Raw genomic sequence first — 19,389 nt, forward strand, 5'->3', positions numbered from 1 at the left:
AGACCCTGGCCCGAGCCTCTGTCCCTGCCGCTCATCTGCATTACAAAGAGTTAACGAGGTGTAGCATTCTGATGACTCGGCCGTTTATGATCAATGTCGTGAAACTGGAAAGGTGAGGCGGGGAAGGGAACGCCTCCGCCCGAGTCACCCCAGCAGCCCAGGCTCTACCAGAGGAAGCTGGATCGAGGGGAGAGGTATAGGCAGGGCGAGCCGGACAGGGAGAGATCCGGCGACGACCACAACGAGATCGCCTGATTCTCTCTTTCCCCCCCCGCGCCCCCTCCACGCGCCCTTCCCTGTCGCCCCGAAGAGGTAAGAAGGCTTGCGGGAAGCGTTCTCAGCCAGACACGTGTGGAGGGTTGTTGCTCTCGTGTGTTTGGTCCGGTAGCTCTCAGGCGGAATCGCTCAAAAGTTCTGAACGGGCGACCGGCGCTACCCCCCCCCCGGCCGCCGCCGCCGCCGCCTCTCTCTGGGCGTGACGGGACTCGTGCAAACCAGATGTGCGCTCGGTCACACCACCGGGATCCCTGCGTTATATCCGTGCTCCAGATCGTCCTCGCCAGCCAGGGAGCTCCACGTGTTTGGATTACAACTCCCATCAGTCCCGGCCACTTAATTTGTTTTTAGTAGGGTCAGCAGAGGCTTTGGATAAAACTGGAAAGGTGTAAACCAGTTCGAGACTTAAGGTGCAAAACTTTCTCGGCAATGGCCTCTCTCTCTCTCTCTCTCTCTCTCTCTTTTTTTTTTTTTTTAACGTATCCTGAAGGCTGGCCCTTGGAAACTCCTTCCACCTTCTCCGAATCGGGCAGTTAGCACAGGGAAGCCCTGAGCCCTCAGAGCGGCTGAGATAGTGTGTGTGCATCGCTGGGGTGCAGGCTCAGGACTGAAAGCATCTCCCATCCCTCCACACACGATCGCCACTGAGGGACAGGGGCTGTGGGGAAAGCTTTTCTCTACTCTGCCCCACAGATCCTGAATGAGATCTGTGTTGTTAAGCAGGATGGGAAGGGTAGTCCCCACCCCGATGATGCAAATACTGTACTGTAGATTTATGCAATTGCCTGCCGTGGGAACCTAGTAGCCTCTCTGATTGCCATTATTATTATTATTATTATTATTATTATTATTATTATTATTATTATTATTATTATTATTATTATTATTATTATTATTATTATTATTATTATTATTATTATTATTATTTCTTTGCAAAACCACTTTGAGACTGGGAAAAGAAGCAGGAAAGGGATAGACGGGGAAAGAGTTAAACCCCTTTCTTAGGCTGCTTCTCAGTCCAAAATCACCCCTCTCCAGGGAGTGGGGTATGGACAGAGATCAGAGATTAGTCAGTCTATCACTACCTTTATTGGTGTTTAATCAGTAATCTAATTCTTCTATGTAGTTGTAAGACATGCATGGAATACAGCAAAGATGGGGCCAGTCTGGCCTCCTGTGGGAGGGAGTTCCAGAGTCTGGGAGCAGCGACAAGAGAAGGCCCTCTCTCATGTCCAGCATCATGATTGCTATGCGGAGGGTATGGTTACACTCATATCCTGCTGATGGGCTTCCCATAAGCAACCAGTTTACCACTGTGTGAACAGAAGGTTGAACCAGCTGGGCCCCTGGCCTGAATCAGGAGGACTCTTCTCATGGTCTTATTGCTATGAGGAAGAAGACAGATGTACAAAGGGAAATGTGTACTTGGTCAACTTTGCATTGTGATTTACTCTATTTATCCCATGCTGCCATATCATTTTTTCAATAACCAGATGTTGTGGGAGTTGTATGTGGAACTGCATGAATTCAATGCAGTGACTCAAATAACTGACATCATCTCCACATTAAACTGCTGGTGCCATCATGACTCCAGAGACATAATAAGAGTGACATGAAGTGGAAAGGGGAGCACAATAGACAGTCTCAAAAACAGTGTTTGCAAGTGCATCTAGAAACACTGTTGATGATTTATCTGTTTAATACAAGTAGGGTATAATTGGAAACATATTCTTAATGGGAAAAACAGCTCAAGGGAAGAGTCACAAAATTATAAAAGCAGCACAAAATACTCAGCAGGATTTAAAATTACAGCTAAAAACTCAGGAAGTAAAAAAAATGTGTTTGCATGGCATCAAAAGGACACAAAAATAAGTGCCAAATGAACCTCCACGGAGAGAGCATTCCAAATTTATAATGCTGGACAGAATGTGCAATAGAAATAAAATATATATTCTAGCCACTGTTGTGTTTATATTACAACTTGATTCAGGATGAACTAATCCAGGCTTCTCCGAAAATGCCTTTATTGATCTTTCTAGCAATCTAGCTAGCTGTCCATCAGTATCTTAAAGTAGATGTTCATATGTGGAACAGAATGTGTTTCTTTTGGCACTTGATACATAGAAATTATTAATTAATGACCAGTTGTATAGAATCTTACAATCAAATTTGAACTTTAATGCATTTTAACTCTGAATGGGTTGTTTTGTTCCATATGAAACAGGCTATTGGACTTGCAACCAAGTTTATTAGTTTATTATCTTTTAAATTGTGAGACAGCTGAGGCACATCTTCAACAGCTTCTTCAAAAAGGGAGAATGGCATTTGGAGGAGGAAGGGCAGGAGAAGGAGTTGGCCAATAAGATGGGCCAACTGAAATTGTGGGGGTGGAAACTCCTATTGTAGACAAAGCTATTGACAGGGAAGAGGGAAAGAAGAAATCTGCTTTCTGGGACTCTGGAAATAATTGTTATCTGTGTTGTGTTTTGTAAGCTGAACTAAGCTGAGAGCTATTGTGTGGAGAGAGGCTGCAAGGCACAAGAGAGAGATTGCAAGGCACAAGGCCGTGACCTTAACCGTCTACTGCTACCATTCTACAATACCCATGACACGTTTTTCTTTTTTGTATAAATGAGATTCCCATGGAATTAATTTCTTTACTTTAATACTGAATTATTTTAAGCCCTCCCCCACCATTAAAAAAAAAACACTACAATTTGTGAACCTAGAAAATCTAACACTGATGGAATGGCCCTGGAATAAGTAAAACCAATTGACAAAGTATCTGTAAAGTTCCCACCGTTTTTCATACAGAGATTAATGTAAGAACATCAGACCAGACCAAAGGCTTATTTAGTCCAAAAGTGTGTTCCTACTGAGAATCCCAGGACAAAACATTTATTTGAGATTCCTCATTCTCATAGCACTGGCCACATGACCATGGAAACTGTCTATGGACAAACGCTGGCTCTACGGCTTGGAAACGAGGATGAGCACCACTCCCTAGAGTCGGACACGACTGGACTAAATGTCAAGGGGAACCTTTACCTTTACCTATGTGCAGTAGTCTCAAATCTATCACCTCCCTTTGCTGCAGAGGTTTAAAACTGAAAACAAATGCACACACCAAGTTTAAAAAAATCTTTAAATTAAAATAAGCAGAAATATATTTTTCTTGCCTACAGTTTCAAATAGTTCCTGAGACACAATGCAGAAGGATTTTTGTTTTCTTTTTGGAAGCCATTGGACCAGCTTCTCAAAGTGCAAGACAGATTGTAAAATGCACAGGGTGGGGCAATGAGAATCGAAAGAGACTCCTGCTATAAAATATAACCACTATGGTGTCTGTTTCATGGCCTGATTGAGCACACAGAAGTCGCCAGGGCTGGGCCAGCAGAGTGGGATTTAAAAAGGAATCAAACGTTTTATTTCTCTCTGGCAAGAGCCAGAGTCCGTCCCTCTTTCTGACTCTCATTTTTCACCTGTAGCATTGCCTGTTATGGGAGGACATATGGAACATTCTTTCTATTCCCTAAAATACAAATGCGATATCAATCAGCACAGAAGGGTATGTGTGATGTTTTTAACATGCCTTCCTATGACCTCCCTCCCGTCTCCCTACTGGGCGGAGGATGGTGGAGGATGCGGCTTCTTGGGTGGCTGCTGTCTCTTCCCCAGGGACCTTCGTGAGCACATGGCCCGGCTCGGTTAGGTCTTGGAGGATCTCCCTGAAGTGGACCAAGCCACCTTCTGCATCTCCACAAAAAGAAAGCATCAAGTTCAGGCATCAGGGTGAGGGGGAGCAGATCCCACCTTCAGCTTTTTCCTGTTTAACAGGGCTGACTTGAATCTCTTCTCACCACTGACCCCCCATCCCCCAATGAAACCCTCCTCCTAACAAAACAAGCAGGCCTACAGACTGTGGTAGGCAACCCACACTTCCTCCATTGCCTGTTTTCCTCCCAGTGTCCTCCTCCCATCCAGACTGTGGGACCCCTTGTTCTCTGAGACTTACCCGTAACCTTTATCATCCCCCCACTACACACCTTGCTCTTAGTTTTCTAGAGGCTGCCTCTACAATCATCATGAGAACCCTCCTCCCTCCCTCTTGTTCCTCCCATCCTGCCTACCTGATTATTCCCTTTGCCCTTCTCTTCTTCGGCTGGAATGGGGGACTGACGTCCTCCCTCAAAGCTGCCCCCTCCACCCTGGCAGCTATATGGGGAGAAGGGAGGAAGGGGGCATTTGGAGCAGCTAAGCACCAATTTATTGGTGGCTTCCCTTCCCTCACCTTATTTACCCCCTTCAAAATTGGCTTTTCTTGGTTCAAAGGGGCTCTCGGGCTGGTGTGTCCTGTATTTGCTCATACTGTAATGTCTTGTACATTTTACATATGGCTTGAACGTCCGCAGGAGGTGGTTCGGGGTGGGGGTGGGCAGTGGAGGGGTATGTGAGCATAACTAGGCCACCCAGTAGCCAGAATCCTATTGTTGTTGGTGTATACAGTGGTGCCTTGCATTACAATGTTTATTCGTTCCAGCGAAACCGCTGTAGAACGAAAACATCGTAAAGTGAAATTTAAAAGCCCATAGAAACGCATTAAAACCCGATTAATGCGTTCCTATGGGCTTGAAACTCACAGTCCAGCGAAGATCCTCCATAGCACGGCCATTTTCGCTGCCCGTGCAGCGAGGAATCCGTCCCAGAAAAGAGCAGGGAACCATTTTTTAACCCGGTGGCCATTTTGAAACTGCCGATCAGCTGCAGGAAAATCATCATTTTGCGAGAATCGGTTCCCGAAGCAGGGAACCGATCATCGCAAAGCGAAATTCCCCCATAGGAAACATCATTTTGCAATCGCTTTTGCGATCGCAAAAACTTCGTCATAATGCGATTTTGTCGTAAAACAGCGCTCGTCTTGCAAGGCACCACTGTATAAGGTTTTAAAAATCAATTAAAAACGTGGATGTATAGGCAGGCCTTTCCCTTCCAATTAATTCCTGACCCTCTTCCCTCCTCTCTCTATTTGATTTATTTTGAATGCTTCCCATCTTGCAGAATTTAATTGTGTTATAATTTTTTTCTTTATATTTGTAATGTTTTTATGTTGTAAACCGCCTAGAGTGGTCGAAATGACCAGATAGGCGGGATATAAATAGAATAAATAAATTAAATAAATAAATTTGCATAACTAGTCACCTTGGCTGTTTGTGGCTAATGATGGATGTGGCAAGGAGGCATCTCAGCTGTAGAGTCAGGTGGATGATCAGGCACATTTCTCATGTATGCCTTGGCACCTTGTCAATTAGCCACAGCAAATTACACAAGACTTAGGCAAACACCAATAGAATTCTGGCCTGTTCAAATTGCCGTTTGTTGCAGACACCCATGATGGCTGCTATTGTTGCTTCTGCAAACGTGTCTCCTCTTCTCGTGTATTTCCACCTGAAGACTGCAATGGCATCTGCTTCTCTTGGCCATGAAGATTGTACTGTCCCCTCACCCCCTACCTCCATCTTAACTGCTGCTCTGCCTTCAGAACAAAAAATTGTAAATTTCCTCAAATTTGGCTTTCCAGGCCTAGCTGTTGCTGCTTATGGAGCCAAAACATATCTATCCCGAAACGAAGGAGATAGTAGCAGATATCCAGGGTTTTCAGAAATCTTTTAGTTGCAGGGGGATAATGGCAGGGGCTGGACATCCCAGAGTGCATAGTGACTGTAGCCTGCTAATCTATGGGGTGGAAAGAGAGAATGTGGGGGAGTGTTTTGGGGGAGGCCTGGCTGTCTGACTGAGCAGGGATCAGAAACCATTATTTCACACAGTGACATTGTTATTGCAGGTGCCACTCCTACTACACGCCCATCCCAAATTGCATCTCCTTCTTGCACTCCTCTATTGCATCACATCTGCTTTCAAATTCTGATTTTGGTTGCTGATACTGCGCTTACTTTTTTCGGTTCAAATATCCCCACCATTCCTCTTTGGGCATTCAAAGATTCATACCAATCTTATTCTCTGACTCAACTGCTTTCTGTCATCTCTGCATACTGTATTTAGTTAGGCTATGTATGATCATCTGTACTGTGCAGGATGCTATTTGCAGAGTTCATTGGCAATGCTGGCTTGGAGAATCGTATCTCAATATGCTTAAGAGATTTTTACAGAATGCCTGCGTGCTGCCTGCCTTAATTCAAAAATGTTGGGGTTTACTGTTAAACGTCCTAAATGGCCTTGGACACAAGGACTTGAAGGAATGCTTGTGCTATTCCCCTGTCTCCATCTCTGCCAGGATGGAGGCTCACATTTACATAGATGGGCAAGCAAAGGCAGTTCTCCAGATGTTCCTGGATGGGGACTCCCAGTATTCCTCACCATGGGCTGTGTTTGCCTGAAGCTGATGGGAGCTATAGTGTAACATCTGGAAAGCCGCAACTTTGCCCACACTGGATAGACAAGGAAGGGAGCATTTTAAATAGTAGCACCCCAGTTAAGGAATATTCCCTCAAAGGTCAGCATGCTGTTTCTCAGGGACCAGACAAAAACAGTTTCACACACAGACCCTAGAGTTTTAAAACATGTTTAACTGTATAAAATTTTTTAAGCATTTTATTAATTGTACTTTTGTCTGTTCCTTGTTTTCATATTTTCCCCTGTTGTTTCATTGACTTAATTTTTTCTAAACTGCCTTGAAGTAATAACTAAAACAGCAAAATACACAATTAAACAAACGAATAAATAAAGAAATAAATATAATATGTAGTGAGAATCAATGTGTCACTGTTTTTCACGGGGTTTACTGCTGCCTTCATGGGTTATTTATCAGTAAGACAAGTGAATTTTTTTAAAGCATTTGATAAATTTGAACGCTAATCAGAGGTGCAGCAGGGGACTTTCTAGGCTTCTCTTAACAATCAATAGCAGAAAATATCTGATAGTAGTTTCCCCTTGCAGCTTTGAAAGACTCACACATTTTCCAGATTGGACAATCCAAAGAAGAAAAAGTGATGCCATGGCAGCTGTTCCAACACCACCACCGCCCGTAGGTAAGCATGCTCAGAAGAAAAGGGAACAGAGATTATTATATACAAGAGAGACCATTGATGGTGGTGCAGATTTGGCTCATTTCCAGGAGGACGGATGGAAAGAAGTGGATGCAGGGGAGAAAAAACCCTACAACCAAGACATCTTTTCTGAGTACAGTTCTTGGCCCTCCTGAGAAGATCTACTGCTGAACAACATACTTTTTTTACTTTTCATTTGCCCAGCAGTTCACAAGCTTGTGAACTATGTGCTACATGGCATCCAGAAATGTTGTAGAAGAATTGTTGTAGAAGAGGTTAAGAGTGCAGTTCAATTTGTTTATGGCACTCGCCATGTTGAACGCCGTGGACAAGCACCACGTTAACATGTCCAAGCTAGTGCTGGTAGGGCACAAGCTATTCTTACTGTTGCTGCAGCTCCTCCTGCCTCTGTTGGGTCTCCCGGTTGGATGAGAAGCAGAGGTGTGACTTATGCATACAACAGAATGAGTTGGTTGAAAATTGGAGTGGTAAAGTAAACCTTAGCGCTTCACATTGCAGTTAGGAGATTCTATAATCTGAAGAGGGAAGGTACTCCTCCATTTTGACTGTTCTTGGTATATAAAACCATACTCACATTGGGGAGAAAATTTCTAACCTTGCCTTGTTGACAGGGACTTGTTGCGATTCAGCTTAGATGAAGGTGCATCTCCTTGTATGGACAGGAGATGGAGAGAGAATGATTTCCTCAAATTTCCTACACAGTCCTTTACTTGGTCAGACCTGCACTGACTTTGCTTCAGCCTAGACCAGTACTCTTAGACCTCCAGACCTACTTGTAGATCCGGGTGTGATTACACAGGCATATAGATTATATTTTTGACTGCTTGTGGAGTGGTTTGATGGAGTCTATTCCCTGGAGATCACATGATATACTGGAAACTATTCTTCGGGCCAATCGCAATCCATGCTTAAGATAGACCATTTAGGTCAAGCTGTAGGCCTCCCATTTTTGAGGGCTGGGCTGAAATGGTTTCCTGCCAAATGGTCCGTTTTAAGGAAAATCACTTCTTGCAAAGTGACCCTTTCAGGTGTGATCAGACATCTGATTACACCTTTATCTAACACCCCTTGGGCAACAGCTACTTTTCTGGTGTACCAGAAGACATCCAAGTTCTCCTGACTATCTGAGCCTGCACCCTACCCCCACACCCAAGTAGCTAGGTCTACAACCCACCATTCTAAAATTCTTCATGCTTCTGGGCATTGTGGGAAATTTTAAATGGTGGCTTGCAGCTCATCTCTTGTGTCCTCACCAAACTAGCTTGGGAAAGTGGTGGAACTGAGAGAAGGGCCTCCCCAAAAGATCTTATAAGCTAAAGAGTCACATATCGGGAGAACAATCCTTCAAACTGTTATCCCTTCAGGCACAAGAAATGTGCCTTTCCTAATGTTATAACATTGTTATGACATAACGTTCTCATCTCCTCACTCCCCTTTCCCTCAGTTACTGCCTGAATTGTCATGATATCACAGAATGTTCACAGTCATTCTAATACTTCAGGAGAAACTCAGTAGGATGTTGGCAAGAAATGCAGCTTCTTTGAGAAAAGATAAGTGTAGTTAGAGAGAAACAAACCTGATGAAAGTGCTGAGGACTACGTTGTTGATCAGAAGCAGGGACAGTGATATTAGTGGTGGGTTATCTGGAAAGTTAATTGTGAAAAGACCTTCAGAAGAGAGGAACAAGGAACTGGGGGGAGGGGCAAAAAGGTCGAAATGACTAGATAGGCGGGATATAAATAAATAAATAAATAAATAAATAAATAAATAAATAAATAAATAAATAAATAAATAAATAAATAAAAAAGGCAAGGTGGAGCCGAAGCAGAATTTTGGAATGATTTCAACTAACCAAACCAATCTATTGATTCCTAGGATTTATTTCATAGTTGTTATCTGCCCTGAGTCTTTCTAATACAGTGGTTAGGGAACCAATCAATTCCTGTTGATCTTGAGTTGAATAAGGCTGCACCAGTGGACTTTTCATTCAGAAAAGAAGGGAAGAGAAGGAGGTGGACTGGATTAGCAGCCAGGTCCCAGAGAAGAGCACTGCATCCCAGGGGGACAGAACTTTGTTTAGGACAGTGAGAACACATGAGCTGCTGCTGAGGCTCTTGTGTACATAATATACCCCTTGATGTCAGACATTCTTCTACAGCGTGTGGGTCCCAAAGGATAGCAACTGAATACTGGCAAGTTTGGGAAATCTTTAGAAATGAGTTTCTGGCAGAACATTGGTTCCTGCTGGCAACTTGATTGTTGTTCATAATGAGATATTCACTGGGAGAGCCTGATGACCTAATCTTTGAAAGCACTACTGTTAGACCTGTTTCTGCCCTTTACAACCCAAGCCAAATGTTGAAACCTTTAATTGAGCAAGTCTCCCATCAGCTTCGATTGCTCTTTTTCGTCCTTTAGCATTTTGGCCTCCAGTACCAGTTTATCTCGTCAAGGCTACTTGGTCGTAATCATTTTAATGAAGAGGACAGCCTATCTTCCTAGAGATCATTATTTGTTTGTTTTGCTGAAATTACTACAAACCTCCAAACCAGATTCTAGTATTTCAAATAGACAATTCTGACAGTGTGCAAAGTGTGGTGAGGCAAGCATCCTTTTCTGTAAAACAGTATATTTAATCCCATTCTTTCTCCAGGAAGCTTGGGGCAACATGGATGGTACCTCTACTTGTTATCTCTTTAACACCCCTGTGAGGTAGATGGGGGGGGGCAGATTACAAGCCCACTAAGCTTTCTGATTGAGCAAGGCTTTAAAACTGGATAATTGTGCTCCAACTTCAGTGCTCTGTCCACCGCTGCACAGTTTAAGAGATCCTTGACACCCTTCTCTCTTTCTCCTGCCATACACAAGAACTCCTGACCACCCCGTTTATGAAGAGGATGAATACACCAACTTCAGAAGAGGACGTCAACATGGCTGTCATAGGAGGTACCCACAGCAGTATCACTGCAGATCTAAAGAAGTGAGGCTTTCCAAAGCAGTCATAACAACACCGAGTCTTGTAGGACCTTATGGACTGACAAATTTTATCAATCATAGTGTAAAATTATGTGGACTGGCAGTACTCCAATCCACCAAAGTTTACACCAGCTAAAAGTTCTAAGGTGCCACAAGACTCTTGGTAGTTTATTTTACAACAAACATGGCTATGCCCCAAGAGATTTCAGCTCAGCAGAAAGCTCCAATGAGAAAGTGGCAGTGCGGAGTGAAGGGAATTAACGCAGGCTGGTAATGCATCGGAGCTGTGGTTCTAGTCTTAGGTAAAGCTTCTGCACAACTCTACACCAAAGACAGGGAATTGTGTCCCCTTTATATGTTGGTAAATGCATTGCCTAGCAGCTCTGGCCACAAGAGCCCATGCTGAGCATGGATGGGTGCTGTAGTCCACCAGGGACTGGAAAGCTTCACGTTCCCCATGCCCGCTGTAAACTTAACACCCATCCCCGAATTCTACTCTTCTGCCACCTGCATGCCTTAGGCATCTCACACTAACTTTCATGGCTGGCATATTTCAGTAAGTAAAGCTAAACATAGCGTGATGCAGGACTATATGCTCAATATGATTCTTAACATAAAATGTGCAGAATCCTATTGCAGAAACCAGGTACAGTATATAATCCTGTCCTTGGTTTGTTTACTTATTTATGGGCCTGAATCCTATTGGAGGTTCATGCTGTTGCAGGTGTCAATGCATAAATCACAGTAGCAAATTCTTGCTATTTAACAAGTTGGCTGCTCCCTTTCCTCGTGCACTACTGGCATGTAGTTAGCAATCTAAATAGCAATTCATTAGTTAACAGTAATGTGCTGCCAGGGTTTATGCAGTCACATTTAATGCTGGTGTAAATTCCCAACAGGATTCTAACCATTGTATTCTTATCTAGCCTTTTCACTAAAATTCAGCCTTGCAAACATCACTAAAAAACAAGTTGAAACATTTGAGCCAGGAAAATCAGACCAATGAGCAAAATGGTTTAAAAGGCAAACTGAAAAATGCATTGTTACATAACAGCACTGATGTTACCTGTCTGTCATGGGTTTGGAGGGAAAGTTCCATCCTATGGAGAGTGGAAGGCGGGACATCAGGAGGAGGGGCTGTACTGTATAAATATGTGATGCCTGTGTGGTGAAGAGTAGATGCTGAGACAGACTGTGAGACACTGGGTTGGGACGAAGCAGCAGCTGGGGAAGAAGAAGCTGTTGTGGGAGTCTGGGTGTCTGACAGGGTACTACTGTGTGTCAGAGTACCAACCTGATAAGTTCAGGTGTCTGTGGGTTAGCCAGAACTGATGGGTTCAGGGTCTGTGCTTTAAGTTAAAGGTTCTAGGTGAACCAAACTGTATGCTTGTGTGTGTGAGAATAAGCCACGTTACTTTATTTTATTCACCTAATCATTTTATTATCTCTGTGTGTATTTAAAATAAACCTTATTCTTTTGTTGTTTAAAAATCCATCCCTGGTCTGTGTGACTTATTATAGGGAATGGTTGGTGGCAGCTTAGTAACTGTGTGATAGATCCCAGTAGGTCTGGGTTTGTCACATTGATTGGTGTCCAGCGTGTGGGATACGACTGGTCCAGTTGTCCAGCGGTCCAGCAAAGCCTTGGCAAGTGTGCCCAGAGCAAGGGGGGTCTAGTCAGGGACAGTCTGAGGCGCGTAGGTAATCTTCTAGGTGTACCTCACGGGGAGGTGCACTAGTAGAAGGACGTGCCAACTGGGGAGACTTAGATTAAGGTGCTCTGAGGCAGCCTGATTTTGGCGGGAAAACGCTGAGGCAAAACTGCGTAGCAACAGTGAGCTAGCTTGCCAGCTGAGAGGCCCAGCAGAGGGGGGTAGGCTCTGACTCGATACTGTTGCAAATTTAGTGCTGAAGAACAGCAGCAATCTCTGGGGAGAGCTGGTTCTGAGGCAAAAAGGAAAAAAGTGGTCGTTTTATTTTGAGGCTTGACTTTTTAAAGCAGCCTGTTCTGAGGGGGGGGTTATGCCCTTGACTCGAAGCCAAGTAGCAGAAATGAGTGAAGTGAAAGACCCCCAGATTGACCAAGGTTCTGAGGAGGAATTTGGCTCAGTGCAAGGTGACAGCACAGGAGAGCAGGACCCAGAACTCAGAAAAATACTCCTAGCCCAACAGCATGAGCTGAGGGTGAGGGAAATGGAGGAAAGATTAGAGAGAGAAAGAAGGGAGGAAAGGGAAAGGCAATTTGAAATGGAGCAAAGGGAAAGAGAGAAACAAAGGCAATTTGAAATAGAGAGATTGGAAAGAGAAGAAAGATTGGAGAGAGAGAAAATGGCGTTTGAATTAAGAAAACTGGAACTGATGAACCAGAACAATAATAACAATAGGGATTCTGAGGGAGGCCAACTGTCTAAAGCTGACCTGAAGAAATTCCCTGTGTACCACAAGGGAGATTGTCCTGAGGTGTTCTTTTCCTTAGTGGAAAGAGCGTTTGTGGACTTCTCAGTGAGGGAAACTGAGAAGATGACCATCATGCGTTCTTTAATCAGTGGTAGCCTGGCTGAGGTTTATGCCGAGATGCCTGAGGAACGGATGAAAGATTTTGCAGAGTTTAAAAAACTGGTGTTCGCAAGACATGGGATAAATGCAGAGCAGCTGAGACAAAGGTTCAGGTCCCTCACCAAGAAGCCAGAACAGACTTTTACCCAAGTGGGGGCCCAATTGGTGAGGCTGCTTGAGAAATGGCTGTCGCAGGAGGGAACAGAGACCTATGAACAGCTTAAAGACTTGATAGCCCTGGAACAGTTCTATTCAGTCCTGCATGGGGAATTGAAATTCCAGGTGAGGGAAAGGAAACCGAAATCTGTGGCAGCAGCCGCAGAGATCGCGGATTTTATCTCCCAAATAAGAAAGCCCTTGGGTGAGGGGAAATCTGTAGGTAAACCCAAAGAAACCTACAGCAAGTACTCTCAGGGACCAGGGAAAAGCCAGCAAGGGGGAGGGGCCCATGGTGAAGGGAAGCCCTCAGGCATGAAACCAAGCCCTCAGAATTTGGAGGGAAAACCCAAACAAGAGGAGAGAGAATCAAAATACACCAGAAAATGCTATTTCTGTCAGGGAAAGGGTCATCTGATCTCAGAGTGTGAGAAATTGAAGCAGCTAAAAGGAATGGTGCCTCAGAATTCTAGTGGGACCAAGCCAAAAGCTGTGTTCTGTGTCCAGAAAGAGCAAGGCTCAGTGTCACAGAGGGAGCCTGTTGCCATAGCTACTCAGTCTGGAACAGCTACCTCTGCTGATCAGGCTGAGGAAAATGGTCCTCTGGTGGAGGTAAAGCGCTGCTTGCTGATAAAAACAGATTCTCAGTTGTTTGAGACAGCAGGGGTGGACGTAGGAATACTTGACCGTCAGTATAGGGGGCTGCGGGACACTTGTTCCCAGGTAACCCTGTGCCATCCAGATATCATCCCTAGGGAGTTTATAATCCCAAATGAGAGCATGAAGGTGGCAGGGATTGAGGGGCAGGTAATCTCTCTGCCAGTAGCTGAGGTACCTGTCAACTTTCAAGGCTGGAGGGGAGCTTGGCGCCTAGCAATTTCATCGACTCTGCCAGCAGCCGTGCTCGTGGGAAATGACCTGGCTGAACATGTGAAACGGGTGCTAGTGATTACACGCTCACAAGCCACCACAGGGACAGTTCAGGGGGGTAATGATGAGCCAGAGACGGAAGCAGAGGGGAGTTCAGAAGCTGTGGTGGAAACCTTAACCACAGACAGCAGATTTGGACAGGAGCAGAAGGCAGACGCCACTCTCCAAAAGTGTTTTGAACAGGTGACTGACGCCCAGCTAGCACCTGAAACCCCAGTGAGATTTCTGGAGAAAAAGGGGATTCTGTATAGAGAGACCCTGAGGAATATCTCAAAAGGGGGAGATGGGATCAGGAGTCAGCTAGTGGTACCTGAAAAGTATCGCCCCATGATCTTACAAAGGGGTCACTCTGACATGTTTGCTGCACACTTAGGAGTGAACAAAACACAGCAGAGAATCACACAGAATTTCTACTGGCCTGACATAGGGAAGCAGATCAGGGAGTTCTGTAAACAATGTGATGTGTGTCAAAGGCAGGGGAATAACCGCGACAGGACCAAAGCAAAGTTGTGCCCTTTGCCTGTGATTGACACTCCGTTCAAATGCATAGGGGTGGATATTGTGGGACCTTTGCCCAAGGCCACAAAGAGGGGGAATAGGTTCATACTAACAATTGTGGACCATGCCACAAGGTATCCTGAAGCCATACCCTTGACAAACATCGAAACTAACACAGTGGCCGATGCTTTGGTGGGGTACATGTCCAGGATGGGATTTGCCTCAGAGATAATCACAGATTTGGGCACATCGTTCACGTCAAAGCTCATGAAACGCTTATGGCAAATCTGTGGAATTAAGCACAAGGAAACCACTGCCTATCATCCGGAAAGTAATGGGTTAACTGAGAAGTTCAATGGGACTCTGATGCGCATGATAAGGGCTTACTTGGCAGAGAATCCAAACAATTGGGACCAGAAGCTGCAATCCCTTTTGTTTGCTTATCGATCAGTGCCACAAGCCAGTACCGGGTTCAGTCCATTCGAACTTTTATTTGGGAGAAGGGTGAAAGGGCCCCTTGATTTGATCAAACAAAATTGGGAGCAGATCACCCAGGATGACCCACAAGACGTTGTGACTTACATAGACACCTTGATGAATGACCTAAAGCGAAATCTAGAGCTGGCAGCAGAAAACCTGCAAGCGCAGAAGATCAAACAGAAAACATGGTATGACCGCAAAGCTAGAGAGAGGCACTTTGACCCAGGGGAGGAGGTGCTTTGGCTTAGGCCCTGCAGAGAGAATAAGCTGCAGCTCAAATGGGCAGGACCATATAGGGTCATTTCCAAGATGTCAGACCTGAACTACCTAATAGAGCAAGAGGAGAACCAAGCAAGGAGGGTGGTTCACGTGAATGCCCTAAAACCCTACTACAGAGGGGAACAGAGGGTTTTATTCGCGATAAAAGCAGCTGAGAGTGAGGAAGCTGAATTACCCTTCTGGGAGGGTAGAGGGGAAGTAAAATACAACCCAGAGGAGGTAAAGATCAGTCCTGCACTCACCCAAGACCAGCAGCAAGAATTAAAAATGCTGCTTAGTAAATATCAACAGGTGTTTTCCAACAAGCCGGGGATAGTGAAGGGAGTGATGCATCGGATCCATACAGGGGATGCACCCCCGCAGGCAGTATCCCCATACCGAGTAACGGGACCCTATAGGGACAAGGTGCGGAAGGAGCTGGACGAGATGCTGAGGGAGAACATAATCGTCCCCTCTTCTAGTCCTTGGTCCTCTCCAATAGTCCTTGTGGACAAGCCTGATGGGAGCATTAGGTTTTGTGTCGATTACAGGAAATTAAACCGTGTAACCACTCCTGATGCCTACCCAATGCCCAGGCTAGACAACCTGATTGAAACCATAGGGGGTTGTCGGTTCATCTCATCATTGGACCTGGTAAAGGGATATTGGCAATTAAGAATTGATCCCAGGGATCAAGAAAAAACTGCCTTTTGCAGCCCTTTTGGTCTCTATGAATTTCGAGTCCTGAGCTTTGGTCTCAGAAATGCACCAGCCACATTCCAAAGGCTGATGGACCAGACCTTGGCAGGGCTCAGTGACTTTACAGTGGCCTACATTGATGACATAGGGATCTTCAGTAATACCTGGGAAGATCACCTGATACACCTGGAGTTAGTGCTGCAGAGGTTAAGTGCAGCAGGGCTAACAGTAAAGGCCAGCAAGTGTCAGCTGGGTAGCCCAGAAATAAAATACTTGGGTCACATGGTAGGGGGAGGAATGATAAAACCCCTGGAGGCCAAAATAGAAGCAGTTCGTGATTGGCCTAGACCCAACACCAAGAAAAAGGTCAAATCATTTCTTGGGTTGGTGGGCTACTACAGAAAGTTCATCCCGAGGTTTAGCGAGATTGCGGCTCCGCTGACCGATCTGACGAGGAAGACGGCTGATGACCGCATCCCGTGGACCAGCGACTGTGAGGCGGCGTTCCAGAGGTTGAAGGAGGCGTTAATCAACTATCCTGTCCTGCGTGCTCCAGACTTCGACCGGGAGTTCGTCATCTACACCGATGCGTCTAACAGCGGGGTAGGAGCAGTTCTGTGCCAGGAGGATGAGAATGGTGACCAGCATCCAGTGTCCTACCTGAGTAGGAAACTCCAAAAAGGTGAGAGACATTTGGCAACCGTGGAGAAGGAGTGTTTGGCCATAGTCTACGCGATCCAGAAGGCCAAGCCTTACATCTGGGGAAGACATTTTATTCTGTGTACTGACCATTCACCATTGCAATGGTTAAAGACGATGAAAACCCACAATAGCAAACTTATGAGGTGGGCTTTGAACTTACAGGACTATGACTTTGAAGTGAAGGTGGTCAGAGGGTCAGTGAACTGTGTTGCTGACGCCTTATCAAGAAGACCTGAAGACTGAAGACGGCGAAAGAACATGGACTATATGTATATAATGAAAACAAAAAGTTAAAATGTACCTGGTTTTGAATTTGGTTGGTATTAATAAAGGTAAATTGATGTACTGTATATGGTAAAATGTTTAAATGCATATTTGCTATGGTTAACTTGGAGTGTAAGTATATGTAAGTATTATATGGTATGTATAAATGTTGTTGTGTATTTTATGCAGGTTGTTTTTTTGGTGAAAAGCACTTTTAGCTTTCCCCCTACAAAACAACTTTTAAAGAGGGGAGGTGTTACATAACAGCACTGATGTTACCTGTCTGTCATGGGTTTGGAGGGAAAGTTCCATCCTATGGAGAGTGGAAGGCGGGACATCAGGAGGAGGGGCTGTACTGTATAAATATGTGATGCCTGTGTGGTGAAGAGTAGATGCTGAGACAGACTGTGAGACACTGGGTTGGGACGAAGCAGCAGCTGGGGAAGAAGAAGCTGTTGTGGGAGTCTGGGTGTCTGACAGGGTACTACTGTGTGTCAGAGTACCAACCTGATAAGTTCAGGTGTCTGTGGGTTAGCCAGAACTGATGGGTTCAGGGTCTGTGCTTTAAGTTAAAGGTTCTAGGTGAACCAAACTGTATGCTTGTGTGTGTGAGAATAAGCCACGTTACTTTATTTTATTCACCTAATCATTTTATTATCTCTGTGTGTATTTAAAATAAACCTTATTCTTTTGTTGTTTAAAAATCCATCCCTGGTCTGTGTGACTTATTATAGGGAATGGTTGGTGGCAGCTTAGTAACTGTGTGATAGATCCCAGTAGGTCTGGGTTTGTCACATGCATCTTCACGCCCTTGCTAGAGGCACCAAGAGAGAGAAATGTAGATTAGATTGCTAAGTAGAAATTGGTGTGAAGACTAGTTGTTTCAACGTGCCAGGCAGCCAAAGGTAGTATTGGTGGCAGTAGTTCAAAGAATACAATGTGGCTAATTAAAGAAGAGTCACTTCCTATAAGGGTGGATTTGATTTAAATCAAATGGATTTAAATCACGATATTAAAAACTGGATTTTTGAGTTTAAAAAGTTATTTTTTAAAATTTCAATTGTGATTTAAATCAATTTGATTTTTTTTAAAAAGCATAGATTTTTATCCACCCTGCTGTCTACATGCTTGTTCCTCCAGTCATAACCCGAGGTGGATCACCCTTATTAGAGTATAGATCTTATTCCCATTTCAGAAGAAACTTGCCTGGAAGCCTAGTGTATGATTCACATTTACCTGGGGTACTCCTGGCATGATGTAGTTTATCTTTTAGCCACAGTTAAACAGTCAAGAGTGGGCTGCACTCACCCTCTATAAATTCCTCATCCTACACTTGTATCAAGTGTTACATGTGCATCAGTATTATGGGTCCTGCTAAAGAATTATGGAGAGAGCAGCTAAAGTCATACTGGTTTTACGTCATCATTCCTATAGCCTCACATGCTTCTAGACATTCAGCCAGCCAGAGCAGTAACCATGTTAATCATTAAGCAGGGCTAGTAAGTCAGGTTCAGTCCCAAGTTTCAAGCTCTGGTTGAAAGGAGGCAAGTTGGTTAAAAATGTAGTTGTTGCTGGTGAAGACATAACTTTAACCTATTATGGAACAAATGGAGATTTGTGTGATGGGGAAGGATGTGTAGATGCAGACAGCCTGCTCCTGAACTTGTAACCATGGCTAAGAAAGTGTGTTACATCTCCTTGAAGTCTGTTTGTTCTGAAGTTCTGCTTTTCAATTTCTTTCTTTCAAAGCTGTTATTGCCGTAGTTTTCATCACTCTCCTTTCTGTCGTTGTGCTGATTGTCATTTACCTGTACAAGAACAAAGGCAGCTACCACACTTACGAACGGCCAGACACAGATCCTGAGGGGTCCATCCAGATGGAAGACCTCTCTCGTAAAGGTGAAAAGGAAGAATATTTTATATAGAAGATATTCGTTTACCAGCATACTTTGGACACTGTGATCTTCAGTAAACTGTTTGATGCTTCTTATGTTTGCCAAATATTTAATCAAGAAATGAAAACTTTTAATATTTATTTCATTTTATATCAGGGTGTGGGCTCACATCTGAGGTGTTTCAACTCTAAAGGAATATAAATTATGGATTTTTTTAAAATGTGGGAACTTTCCTCTGTACAGACTTTGGAGGTGGGGGTCCTGGGATGTTCCAAACTCAAGTTATAATGCAGAAATCATCTATGGCAGTCATGGAAAAGGTGTCCTATCTAGCTGTGGTGGGAGTGCAGCTCCCATCATTCCTTATCACTGGCTGTGCTGGCTGGGGCTGGTGGGAGCTGCAGTCCAAGTCTTACCAACCATTACTTGTCTTATTCTGTTTAACCTCAACAGTTAGAGTAGACAAAGAACCAAAGCTTCTTTGCCCTTTCTGCTAGATAGAAACTAAGGGTGGGATCAGATGTCAAGAAAGTACCACCTCTGACCACACTGTAAAGGGTTGCTTTTCCAGGAGCCATCCACTTTAATGCAACCCTTCAGTCCTTCCAGGAATT

At 44.5% G+C, this 19,389-nt stretch overlaps 1 protein-coding gene across 3 annotated transcripts; it reads left to right on the plus strand.

The window, feature by feature from the left end:
• Nucleotides 1-176: 176 nt before the first annotated feature.
• SMAGP (small cell adhesion glycoprotein) lies at nucleotides 177-18,866 on the plus strand. 3 transcript variants are annotated; one of them, XM_072991068.2, is made up of 4 exons: nucleotides 177-312; nucleotides 7,231-7,322; nucleotides 10,230-10,307; nucleotides 18,630-18,866. In XM_072991068.2, the coding sequence occupies exons 2-4, from the start codon at nucleotides 7,289-7,291 to the stop codon at nucleotides 18,803-18,805; spliced, it is 288 nt and encodes a 95-aa protein (XP_072847169.1). In that variant the 5' UTR covers nucleotides 177-312; nucleotides 7,231-7,288; the 3' UTR covers nucleotides 18,806-18,866. The 3 variants fall into 3 exon arrangements, with proteins under 3 accessions (XP_072847169.1, XP_072847170.1, XP_020640194.1); XM_072991069.2 differs by having other exon boundaries at nucleotides 224-312; nucleotides 7,257-7,322; XM_020784535.3 differs by lacking the exon at nucleotides 177-312 and adding an exon at nucleotides 4,050-4,068.
• Nucleotides 18,867-19,389: the final 523 nt, after the last annotated feature.

This window comes from Pogona vitticeps, chromosome 2 (assembly GCF_051106095.1).
Source record: "Pogona vitticeps strain Pit_001003342236 chromosome 2, PviZW2.1, whole genome shotgun sequence".
NCBI classification, from domain to species: Eukaryota; Metazoa; Chordata; class Lepidosauria; order Squamata; family Agamidae; genus Pogona; species Pogona vitticeps.